Source organism: Saccopteryx bilineata, chromosome 4 (genome assembly GCF_036850765.1).
Source record: "Saccopteryx bilineata isolate mSacBil1 chromosome 4, mSacBil1_pri_phased_curated, whole genome shotgun sequence".
NCBI lineage: Eukaryota > Metazoa > Chordata > Mammalia > Chiroptera > Emballonuridae > Saccopteryx > Saccopteryx bilineata.
In genome coordinates, this window is record NC_089493.1 from 285792752 (window position 1) to 285805537 (window position 12786).

Genomic DNA, 12786 nt, shown 5'->3' on the forward strand with positions numbered 1-12786 from the left:
ACCTTTTTTTTGTCTGTTCCCATTGCCACCGTGGGGTAATATGAATCAGGAATTGTGTGATGAGTAATGGTTATCCTGATTAGACACCAAATTTTTTAAGCGTAGGAATGATGTCGTGTGAGCACCTCTGGTCTGTGCCAAGCACAGGGTTGGACATTCGTGTAGCAGTTGGTAGCCTAGAGTTTGGTACTGGGTTTCAGTTTCTCTATCTGTGAAGAGGCATACGGTCGTTGGAGAGATGGGGAGAGATCTTACAGGTAACATGCCTGGCATGTGATAGGTACTTAGGAGATGGGAGCTCTTGTCAGTGAGTTCTCTATTGCAAGTGACTGGGACAGGGAAAGGGGCCAGCCCCTTGTTGTGAGAAGGAGGACCCAGTCTGGGGACGGTCTGTAGGTGGTGAATGCCAGCCCTGTATACTGGGCGGTGGGAACTACCAGAGCCTGCGATTGGGAGGAAGGCTGGCCCCCAGGGACCCAGCCTGCCCTAACTGCCCTCTTGTTGCCTCCTCTTTGTTTTTCCAGGACAAGCAGCTGAGGATCTTTGACCCCAGAGCAAAGCCTGAGGCCTCCCAGGTGAGTTGTGAGGCCCCAGTGGCTCCAGGAGGTGCCTGTAGGGGCAGGCTTAGCCTCCTGGCAGACAGATTCTGCCACATCCCGTACCCCTGGCCAAGGCCCGGTGGGTGTCTGGGGGGTCACCAAAAAGGTGGGCTCCAGCTCTTTCTGGGAAGCATATTCTGGGTCCTGGGAGGGTCTGGCATTGATCACAGGGTGAGGCACAGCCAGGCTGCCCACATGCCTTCAATAGAGGCGTCCCGTGGCTTCAGGAAGCTAATTTGAGACTCCAACTTCCTTTTCTTCTTTGAGACTTTTATCCCCACCTTCCCTTCCTGGTGTGGTCAGCAGAGGCTAGCCACAAAGGAACGAAAAGATGCAGTCCCTATCTTCTGCACCTCTCTAGTCTCAGCAGCAGACCTCTGTCTGTGCCCAGGGTCTGTGGGCTGTTCTGGGGGTCCTGCCAGATTTGCAGGACACAGGCAGTGAATGTGTTTGGTTTTGTCTGTGGGTGTGCACGGGGTATGTGGCCCTATGATTTCTGAGTGGGTTCATGTTATTGGCATTCACTCACTTCGGAGTCATTCATTCATTCAACAGTAGCTTGATGCCAGGCACAGAATGTTTTATAGTGAGCGAGCAGACATACAGGGTACTTGCTGAGGGGCTTCTCTTGCTGGGACAGCTTAGTGCTTCTCTGAGGAAATGGCTTGGGTAAAAAGAGGACACACACAGCCAGCCAGAGGTGGGGTGAGCTTTTTCTAGGAGTGAGGACCACAAAGGAGAGGCAGGACCTATGGTGAAGGGCCGGTCACCTGTGCTGTGGGAAGCCATTGGAGAAGGTTTTTTTCTTTCTTTCTTTCTTTTTTTTTTTTTTTGACAGAGAAAGAATCAGAGAGAGGGATAGACAGGGACAGACAGGAACAGAGTGAGATGAGAAGCATCAATCATCAGTGTTTCGTTGCGGCACTTTAGTTGCTCATTGATTGCTTTCTCATATGTGCCTTGACCGTAGGCCTTCAGCAGACCGAGTAACCCCTTGCTCGAGCCAGCGACCTTGGATCCAAGCTGGTGAGCTTTGCTCAAACCAAATGAGCCCGCACTCAAGCTGGCGACCTCGGGGTCTCGAACCTGGGTCTTCTGCATCCCAGTCCCATGCTCTATCCGCTGTGCCACTGCCTGGTCAGGCGAGAAGTTTCTTTTTTTATTTATTTTTTATTTTTATTTATTTATTTTTAGCAAGAGAGAAAGAGAGGGACAAACAGGATAAGATGCATCATCAACTCATAGTTCTAGCACCTTAGTTGTTCACTGATTGCTTTCTCACATGTGCTTTGACCGGGGGCTCCAGCCGAGCCAGTGACCCCTTGCTTAAGCCAGCAACCTTGGCCTTCAAGCCTGTGACCATGGGGTCATGTCTATGATCCCGTGCTCAAGCCATTGACCCCTGCTCTCAAGCTGGTGAACCCACATTCAAGCCTGTGACTTCAGAGTTTCGAACTTGGGTTCTTGGTGTCTCAGGCCCATGTTCTATCCAGTACACCACCACCTGGTCAGGCGAAAAGGTTTTTTTATTTAATTTTTTACTTACTAATTTTTAGAGAGAGCAAGAAAGAGAGAGAAACATCAACTTGTTCCACTTATTCATGCCGTCATTGGTTGATTCTTATATGTGCTCTGATTGGGGATCAAACCTGTAACTTCAGTCTTTCAGGACGACACTCTAACCAACTGAGCTACTTAGTCTGGGCCCATTAGAGAGTTTTGAGCAGGAACAAGCAGATTTATATACATTTAAAAGTGTTTTTTTTAATTGATTTATTGATTTAGAAAGAGGGAAAGGGAAAGAAAGGGAGGGAGGAAAACATCTATTTGTTGTTACACTTATGTATGCATTCATTGGTTGATCTCTGTATGTGCCCTGACCAGGGATCAAACCCACAACCCTGTCATATTGGGACTATGTTGTTTTTTTTGTTTTTTTTTTTTTTTGCATTTTTCTGAAGCTAGAAACAGGGAGAGACAGTCAGACTCCCGCATGCGCCCGACCGGGATCAACCCGGCACGCCCACCATGGGGCGACGCTCTGCCCATTCTGGGCGTCGCCATGTTGCGACCAGAGCCACTCTAGCGCCTGGGGCAGAGGCCAAGGAGCCATCCCCAGCGCTCGGGCCATCTTTGCTCCAATGGAGCCTTGGCTGCGGGAGGGGAAGAGAGAGACAGAGAGGAAGGCGCGGCGGAGGGGTGGAGAAGCAAATGGGCGCTTCTCCTATGTGCCCTGGCCAGGAATCGAACCCGGGTCCTCTGCATGCTAGGCCGACGCTCTATCGCTGAGCCAACCGGCCAGGGCGGGACTATGTTCTAACTACTGAACTACCCAGCTAGGGCTGGATTTACTTTTTTTTCTTTTCTTTTTTAATGAGAGTAAGGGAGATACAGAGACAGACCCCTGCATGCGCTCTGACTGTGATCCACCTGGCAATCCCCATCTGGGGCCGATGCTCTGCCTGTGTGGGGCCACTTGCAACTGAGCTATCTTTAGCAAAGCCTGAGGTGGAGGCTCCACAGAGCCATCCTCAGAGCCTGGGGCAGATGTGCTTGAATCAGTAAAGCCATGGCTGTGGGAGGGGAAGGGGGAAGAGAGAGGAAGCAGATGGTCACCTCTACTGTGTTCCCTGACTGGGAATCGAACCCAGGATTTATACACATTGGGTCAGTGGCTCTACCACTGAGCCAATTGGTCAGGGCCAGATTTACATTTTTAAGAATATTTTTTAAGAAATGGATAGCTGGCCCTGGCCGGTTGGCTCAGCGGTAGAGCGTCGGCCTGGCGTGCGGGGAACCTGGGTTCGATTCCCGGCCAGGGCACATAGGAGAAGCACCCATTTGCTTCTCCACCCCCACCCCCTCCTTCCTCTCTGTCTCTCTCTTCCCCTCCCGCAGCCGAGGCTCCATTGGAGCAAAGATGGCCCGGGCGCTGGGGATGGCTCCTTGGCCTCTGCCCCAGGTGCTAGAGTGGCTCTGGTCTCGGCAGAGCGACGCCCCGGAGGGGCAGAGCATCGCCCCCTGGTGGGCAGAGCGTAGCCCCCTGGTGGGCGTGCCGGGTGGATCCCGGTCGGTCGCATGTGAGAGTCTGTCTGTCTCTCCCCGTTTCCAGCTTCAGAAAAAATAAAAAAAGAAAGAAAGAAATGGATAGCAGATTTACCTTTTTTTTAATAAAGGATCAGGAAGGGAGAGAGATGAGAAATATCAACTCATAGTTGTGTCACTTTAGTTGTTCATTGGTTGCTTCTCATTATGACTTGAGAGTTGGGTAAGAGGGCTAGGAGGGCTCAGGCTGAGCCCGTGACCCTTTGTTCAAGCCAGCAACCTTGAGCTTCAAGCCAGCAACCCCGTGTTTAAGCTAGTGAGCCTGTGCTCAAGCCGGATGATCCCATGCTCAAGCCAGCGACCTTGGATTTTTGAACCTGGGTCCTTAGTCCCAGATTGATGCTCTATCCACTGTGCCACCACTGTTCAGGCAAGCAGATTTACTGTACTTTCATTTTTTAAGGTTTTGTTTATTGATTTTAGAGAGGTAAGAGATTGAGAGAAAGAGAAAGAAAGAATGGAGGTGGTGAGGAGTGGGAAGCATCAACTCTCATATGTGCCATGACTGGGCAAGCCCAGGGTTTTGAACTGGTGACCTCAGCATTCTCGGTCAGTGCTTTATCCACTGCGCCACCACAGGTCTTGCTGGATTTATGTTTTCTTTTTAAGGTTTTATTTATTGATTTGAGAGAGAGAGAGAGAGCGAAAGTAGGGAGGAGGAGGAGGAAGCATCCTATATGTGCCTTGACCAGGCAAGCCTGGGGTTTTGAACCAGCAACCCCAGCATTCTAAGTTGATGCTTTATCCACTGCAACACCACAGGTCAGGCCAGATTTACATTTTTTTTTTTTTTAGCTTTGTTTTTCTTTCTTTCTTTCTTTCTTTCTTTTTTTTCCCCGAAGCTGGAAACGGAGGCAGTCAGACAGACTCCTGCATACACCCGACCGGAATCCACCCGGCATGCCCACCAGGGGGCAATGTTCTGCCCCTCTGGGGCATCGCTCTGTTGCATCCAGAGCCATTCTAGCGCCTGAGGCAGAGGCCACAGAGCCATCCCCAGCGCCCGGGTCATCTTTGCTCCAATGGAGCCTCGGCTGTGAGAGGGGAAGAGAGAGACAGAGAGGAAGGAGAGGGGGAGGGGTGGAGAAGCAGATGGGCACTTCTCCTGTGTGCCCTGGCTGGGAATCGAACCTGGGACTCCTGCACGCCAGGCCAACGCTGTACCACTGAGCCAACCGGCCAGGGCCCAGATTTACATTTTAAAAAAGATTTTTCTAAAAGCTGATGAGCCTTTTCCCTAAGAAAGATGAAGTTCAGGTCCTGTTGCCAGGTCAGGAGAGGAGCTCCCCAGCAAAGCCCCAGTCCCATCATAAATACTCTGGTCTCTATTTCTAGACCCCTTTTTCCCTACCTGAGGTCAAGGATAATCAATCCACCAGCAGTAGCTGGGGCCTTGTTGCTCCACCCCCTCCCCTGCACTCCCCTCCTGTAGTTGTACCTTTTTGCCGAAGATAGTCCAAGGCTGGCTGAAGACCAGAAGAAGGCTCCCTCCTGACAGGTGAACCCAGCTGGCCAGCAGTGTGTTTAGTGCTTCCCCCGCCAGGCTGTGTGCCTGTGGCAGCTGGGGGTAGCTGAGCCTGAGCCTCAGGCAGTGTGGGGTAAGCAGTGAGCTCCACTGGATCTTTGTGTGGCTGATCTTCAAGCCTTTGCCTGGAAAAGGGGCCCAGGTTCAGGAAGGAGGAAGACTGAGGCTCTGTTGCTCCAGCTTTCTCAGGGTGCCCTCTCTTGCCCAGGGACTTGGCATAGTGCAGACAGAGCACCCCCATTCCTGCCCCACTGGGCATTGCAAGCTTCTCCTGGCCTGAACGTTTTCATCCTTTCCCTCTTCCTCCTCATCTCCCCTCCTCATACTCTTCACCTTCCTCTCCCTCCCTCCTCTTCCTCTTCCTCCTCATCCCCTCCTCCTCCTCACCCTCCTCTTCCTCACCCTCCTCTTCCTCACCTTCATCTTCCTCCTCCTTCTCACCCTTTCCTCCTCCTCACCCTCCTCCTCTTCCTCACCTTCATCTTCCTCCTCCTTCTTACCCTCTTCCTCTTCCTCACCCTCTTCCTCTTCTTCCTCCTCATCTCCTCTTCCTCACCCTCCTCCTCTTCCTCACCTTCTCCTCTTCCTCACCCTCCTCCTCTTCCTCACTTTCCTCCTCCTCACCCTCTTCCTCTTCCTCCTCATCTCCTCTTCCTTACCCTCCTCCTCTTCCTCACCTTCCTCCTCCTCTTCTTCCTTCTCACCCTCCTCTCCCTTCCTCCTCTTCCTCATCCCCTCTTCCTCCTCCCCTCTTCTTCTTCCTCACCTTCCTCCTCCTCCTCCTCCCCTCCTCCTCTTCCTCACCTTCCTCCTCCTCATCCTCCTCCTCCTCCTCCCCCCCTCCTCCTCCTCCTCTTTATCTCCTCCTCTTCCTCATTGCCTCCTCATGTCCTCCAGCAAGGAGGGACAGAAATGGGGCTGAGGTAGAGATGCAATGGCTGTGGTCCAAGGGGCTCCAAATTCCTAGAAGAGGGAGAGAGATGATCTGGTTTTGGAGGGAGTCCCCCCCCAAAAGAGGCTTCTGGTCCAGGAGACCTGGGAAGAGCGTGGGTTGCTCCACCCACTCCGTGCTGCTGGGTCAGTGCCTGTGCTGGTGTGGGGGCAGTGGGCCTGGAATGCTGCCTGTGCGTGGCCCTGCCCCCCACTTCCGCCCGGGGCATCTGGCCCACACCTGGCTTCTATTAGGAAAACTACTGCTGGCGGCCAGGGCTGGTGTGAGCTGAGGGGCCAGCTCCAGTGATAGGCCTTTTGGGAGCACCTTCTCCTGAGATCCTCCTTCCCACCAGAGGGGAGCATTGTTTGGGGGGTGGCAAGGAAGGAAATGTTGCCCTGGTCCAGCCTCTGCCCCCCTGCTCCAGTGGCTGTCCCTGTTGCCTGAGGTTGGGTGGAGAGGCCCGAGGGGGCCTCCCTCTGCTCCCTTTGCTCCTTTTTTGGACCTTGTCTCAGGCAACCTGAGCTTGGAGCAGGGGATAGTTGGGCAGCTTCCTCCTGTTCGCACCCCTACTTTGTTTTTAGTTGGTATTTATGATCATTTACTATGTCCAAGGCCCTTGGCACGCAGGAGCTCCTTCCGCCCCCATGACTGGCCTATACAGTCTGCCCTCGGACCGCTTCTTCCCCGTCACACAGCTGAGTAGCAGAGGCAGGTTTGGTGTAGGAGCTGGGCCACTCTGGTGCCCCTTCCCTGTACCAGCACCCAGGTGGGGTTGTCCGAGGCCCTGAAACTAGGGGTGTGCTACGGAAGTATCTGCCCACAGCTGAGGGGTGTCCAGGTAGTGAGTACCCTGTGAGGGGCAGGAGGGGGTCTGGGACAAGCCCTCTGACCTCTGGTGTGTGCAGGTGGACCTGTCCCTTCTGACCACTCCTGTTTGATGGACAGGCCTGCCGGGGTGTCAGGCATCTGGACACCAGCGCTGAGCCTAGCCAAGGAGGGGCGTGGGTGGATGGGGTGGGTGGGTTTCTTACCACTGCAGGAGGTCCTCTTGCTCTAGTTGGGAACCCAAGTCAGCTCCTCCAGCTGCCCTGCCCCACACAGGAAGTGTTGCCATGGCAACAGAGAGGGGATTTGGCTGCACTGGAGCTGGAATGCCAGGTATGCGTCTGCTCCTGGTGCCCCTGTACTGGGCAGGTATTGCCTGGTCTCAGCCTCTCCTGTTCTCTTACAGAGCCAGGTGTGGGGGAGACATGGGGACAGGGGCTTCTCCACAAGCAGGACACCCTGCTGCCTGTCCCTGTGAGAGGGAAACCCCCAAGGCCTGGCCTGCAGGTTTGGGAGGCGTGAGGGCAGTGGGCCTGGAGTGCTGCCTGTGTGTGGCCCTGGAACCAGCAGCGGTTCCTCCAGGGGCTGGGACTTGGGTTAGCAGGATGCCTGGGTCCCAGATGCAGCCTTCCTGCTGCCCCAGGAGAGGAAGAATCTGGGGATCTTTAAAGAGGGCTCCTCCTCCCTGAGTCCCACTGAGGTCAGCGAAAAAGAATTTGCCATTTCTGAAAATGAAAGTCACTCCAGTAATCTGGAGATTGAGGAGAGGGGAGGGATTCCGTGGCTATCCCTTTCCTGTTCGTGGGGCTTCCTGTGGCCCCTAGGAAGGCTGAGCTGAGTTTACCTGGAGTGGGCACAGTGGGTTCAGCCTCTGTTCTTACCTTGTCTTCACTTCTTGGTTCAGAGACCAGACGATGGAAGTGGAAAGCCGCAGGGCAAGTAGGACTCGCTAGTCCACACCCACCCTCACTGCAACTGCCTGAGCACAGGGGCCTGGTTCTCAGTGTGAGCTCACGCAGAGATGTTTGTTGGAAACCTGAGGTGGCCAAGGCACAGCCAGGACCCTGGACGTTTTGTGGCCCAGGCTCTGCTGCTTTCCAGCTGTGGCTCCATTTCCTTGCCTGCCCTCGCCTCAGGTTCCTTTTGCATAGATAGAGAACAGTAACTGTGGGCTCAGCCCACAGTGGGCAGGAGTCTCAAATAGCCAACAGCTCTCTTGCTGGGTGACTTGGGGAAAATGGCTTTCTTTCTCTGGGCCTTTAGTTTCTCCATGTATAAAATAGGGAGGTGGGAGATATGGGCCCAGGTATATTCCAACCCCAACTTGTGCCTCTGAATGAAGAACCGCTCTGTCGCTGCCTGGAGGCCCTGCAGGCTGGGTGTTGCGCCCTCTCCCTGGCCCCACTCAGCCTCTGCACTGGGCCCTGTGCTCTCCCAGGCCTCTGCACTGCTGGCTTGGCCCACACCTGCTATCCTTCACGTCTTAACTCAGATGCTACCTTACATCTACTTCTCAGTTATACTCTACTCTGTTATGCTTTAAAAATGCAGATGAACCCTGAGCACCGTTCACTACTGTTAACACCCTTGAAACTGCCATCCAGTGTAGGTCCCACTGTGGAGCTCTTTTTACAGAGAAAGGAACTGAGGCACAAAGTCATTGAGTAGCTCATCCTGGGACGAGGCCCTCAGTGGCAGGACAGGCTTTTACCCAGGTAGTCTGAGCCCAAAGCTTGCTCTCTTAACCTCCACTTGACCCTTTCATGGCATTAGTAATGACATGTGGTGATACCGTTGTTTCTCTTTGGTTCACATCTGCCTCCTGACTTGCCTGTTCTATGAGTTTGGAGACCTTTTTTGTTCACTGTGTCCAACACCTAGCATAATGTGCAGCTCAGATTCTTGTATTGAGAAAATGAATGAGCAGCTCTCCTTCACCCAAGTATATGACCCTCTGTCTGAGATCTGTTTGACCCCACAACCAGCTCCTAGCACAGTGCCTGGCCCTTGGGAGGCTTCCTTGAGAGGATAGATGAATAAATGGTGCACAGATGCATTGTGAGGCATCCGGTTTGCTGTTTACACTGGGGGTATTTGCACACTGATGAGAGGGTGAGAGCCCATGTGACACTTCTGACCTACTATGGGGTGTTAGGAGTGGAGCTGACCTTCACCCTGACCCTTGTATATGGAGAGAGGAGTGTAGGTTCCTGGTTCTCAGGCTCTGGCCCTGACTTCCTGTGCAGGCTGTGGCTGGGTGGGAAGTAAGCAGTGAGAAAAGCCCCTTGAACGACACTGAGCTGTTTCCGATGGTCTCCCACGCTGGGGTCTGCCTCTGTGGGCTGGGGAGGGGGCGCTGGGCCAGCTCATCACAGGCTGCCTCCCTCCCTCATTCATTCCCAAGGAGATCGTGGGAAGCTTAGAGGAAGCTGGCCACAGTTTGGGGTGAGCTATTTTTGGTAACAGGGTCTTTTGTCTCAGGCTCTAGAGGCCAGGGTGACTGGGAGGGAGCTGTTTGCATTTCCTCTGGCTGCCGTGACTCCCCCCTGCCTGGGCCCAGGGGACAGGGTCGCCTGTGGTATGAACTTGCCTCTCCTCCCTGGGTCCCAGGAAGCCTTCCAGCTGGCAGGCAGCTCCAGCACCACAGGAGGGCGGAGAGGGGCAGTGCTCTGCCCTCTCCGGGACATTGCCCAGAGCTTGGCACCAGGCCCTCTCCCCAGCCCCCTGGCAGCATCAGGAGGCAGAAGTAATTCTAGTAATCCCTTGATTTGCACAGTGCTTTGCAGCGGGCCCATTCCTCTCACATATAGTCTCAGTTGATCCTCTCAACAGTCCTGGGAAGTAGGTGGCTGGGGCAACATGAGCCCTATGCACAAGCGAGAAAAATGAAATTCTGAAAGGGCACTCAGGTCCCCAGAGCCTGGAAATGGTGGCCAGCAGCTGAGTGCTGCCTCTAGGACACCTGCCAGGGTAGTGACATGCTATTGCAAAGGGCCTGGTAGTGAGCAAGATAGCCTGACAGTCCCTAACAAGGAGGAGACTGAGCCCACACTGGGTAGCCGGGTCTGCCCTCCAGGTGCAGCACTGCCTTTAGCCCAGGTCCATCCTGTAGTGGCATGAGGCCCCTCCGTCCGCAGTCAGCCCCCGGGGCCCTGACCTGGCCCCTGCTGCTTTCTGTGTGACTGGCCAGTGGGCCTGCAGTGGCTCAGCGCTCTCTCCTGCCCCCTGCAGAGCACACAAGCCCACGAGAACAGCAAGGATAGCCGGCTGGCGTGGACAGGCACCCAGGAGCACCTTGTGTCCACCGGATTCAACCAGGTAGGGCTCCTTGAAGGTGAACAGGGACCTAGAGAGCAGAGGTGAGGCCCACTGGCAAGCTAGGACTGGAGGCTCGCTCCAGGCCTGTCCATATACGGCCCTGAGTGCAGCCTGGTCTCAGAGCCCCGGGAGACCAACTGTGGCTGAAAACTGGCAGATTCCATTCTCAATAGCTAAGCCTGACCCTGGGAACCGTGGCTGCACCCCCAGGGACCAGAGTCCATGGAGGGAAACGCCCCTTGTCCCTTGTCACCTAAGGGTTCTTAAAGGGGCAGGATATGAAAACCCAAAATCTCTCTTCCTGGCATAATCCCCCTCCTCCCACTGCCTTCCAGGCTCTGTACTGGGGCAAGTGCCACTTTGCCAGGCTGTGTCCTTGGGCACTAGGTTCCCAGGGAGCCCCAGGGGCTGATAGACGGCCCTCTGAGCCCCCTGACCTCTCTGCCCCTCCCCGTAGATGCGTGAACACGAAGTGAAGCTGTGGGACACCCGGCACTTCTCCAGCGCCCTCACCTCTCTCACCTTGGACACTTCACCTGGGTAGGAGCGGCTGGCATGCTGGGATGGGCTGGGGCTAGGCTGGGGCAGGGGCCCAGACGGTGTCTGGCTTACAGGTCTGTGGAGAGGTACCCCTGCTAAGGCCCCTGATGTGCGTGTGGTGGCAGGGCCATCTGCAGAGGACAGGGGCTCAGTCCAGTGAGAGGGCTCTCCCCAGCTCAGACCATCAGGGAGGTGGCTCGTCACTGGAGCAGCCAGGTGCCTGTGCTGGCAGACCTGGCCCTGCCTGGGGGCCTGGAGCGTCACCTGCAGTGGTGGTGAGGCCGCTCGGAATAGGCAGCCCGTTGGTCCTGGCCTGGAGACTCAGGTTGGTGTATTTTAGTGTTTGGGGAGGGGACTGTGACCCGGCAGATGCATGGGTGGCCAGCAAGAGCATGCACTTGATTTTGCTGTGGGTGTTCTGGTGGGGCTGAGGGCCAAGGAGATCTGAGGCTATTATAGCAAGGTGGACTTAGGGAGGGCGTGGGGTGATGTAGGGACAGATGGGCTGGCAGGTTTGGAAGTGTAAGTAGCAGAGGGAGGCAGGCCTTGAACTTAGTGGACTCTGTGAGACCCTCTCAGCCCTGGCCAGATGCCTGTCCCTGCTTGTCCTTGTGGGGGGTACGGAGGCAGCACGGAGTGCAAATGCACTTCATCCTTCCTCCCCAGAAGTGAGTGGGAAGATTTGCGGTGGTGCCCTTGGGGCTCTGGGCAGAGATGGCCCAGAATCACTGTGGCTCATAGTGCTGAGGAGTGACTTGTCCATTCAGTCCACTGGGACCTCATGTCCCAGCTGAGGAAAGAGTTCTGGCTGGGACAGAAGGAGGCAGGGACCTGGCCCCTGTTCCAAAGCCTTATCCCTACTTAGCTATTACTCTTGGAGGGGCTTGCTGGGACTCCTACCACCACCACCAGGCAGGGGCATGCAAAGGTCAGAGTAAACAAAAGGGCCTTGGTCCTTGGATATCCCTTTAGCTGCTTCTTCTATTTTACAACTGGGGAAACTGAGTCACAGAGGGTGCTATGACCTGTCCAAGTTCTAAGAGCATCAAGGGCTGTGTCTGGGGGCAGGGAAAACTAAACGCCGTAAGAACTACTAGGGTGTCCCCTGGCTGAGTGCCTAGGAAGGGGTAAAAGGTTGGTAGGACCCTCCGCTCCCATCCTCTCTCACAGTCCAGGGAGAGGGTGGGGAGCTGGCAAGGTCTGTTTCACAAATGAGGAACATAAGGCTGCTCGAGCGCCAGTGCCTTCCTCAGAATTACAGTTGGTTGTGAGGCTTCGGCCTGCTCTGGGCCCTGGGGATTCAGGGGAGTCACTAGGAACCCCCCTGGGCTGGAGGAGTTGGAGCTCCAGGGCCACCTGGGTCCACGTCTAGTATCTCCCACTCCTGGCCCAGATGCTGTGTTGGTATCTTGTCCCTGTGCCTCTGCAGGCCAGACAGCCCCTTCCCTGCAGGGCTCCTCAGCAGAGGGAGGGAAGTGACTGAACCTGGGCAAGGGACCAGCACTAGCCATCAGAAGTTCCCCACTCACCAGTTCCTGCCTTTCAGGCTCCCCACCATGCCTGCAATGGGTCCCCCTCCCCTGGATGAGCAGCCCCCCCACCCACTGTGCCCCATCATGGCCCCTGGAGGAGTTAACCGATGCCCAGACTGCACAGTGCCACTGGCCAAGGCTGACCCTGTAATTATAGCAGTTAAGAATAGCCTTGTAGGGCCAGTGAGGCCTGGAATTTCTCAAATCACTCCCAGATGGGCCCTCTAGGCCAGTGTTCTTCCCACTCCATCCCCCAGGCCCAGCCCCTGCCTCGACACCAGGCCCACACCCTTGGCAGAGTAGTAGGGACTCCAGTCCTCTACAGTGGTGGTGGGCACCAGGGATACATGCCAGCCTCCAGGCTGGCCTGAGAGGTGGTGGGTCCCTACACTGGCTCCCTGAGATATG

The 12786-nt window shown here is 55.2% G+C and overlaps 1 protein-coding gene across 4 annotated transcripts in view; it reads left to right on the plus strand.

The window, feature by feature from the left end:
* The window catches only part of LOC136334611 (mitochondrial import inner membrane translocase subunit TIM16), an 83425-nt gene that overhangs the window by 25008 nt on the left and 45631 nt on the right, over positions 1-12786 (plus strand). For all 4 annotated transcript variants that reach the window (XM_066275062.1, XM_066275061.1, XM_066275059.1 and 1 more), the window contains exons 7-9: positions 525-575; positions 10220-10306; positions 10764-10846. In XM_066275062.1, coding sequence (XP_066131159.1) covers positions 525-575; positions 10220-10306; positions 10764-10846 — 221 coding nt within the window. The remainder of the gene's footprint in view (positions 1-524; positions 576-10219; positions 10307-10763; positions 10847-12786) is intronic.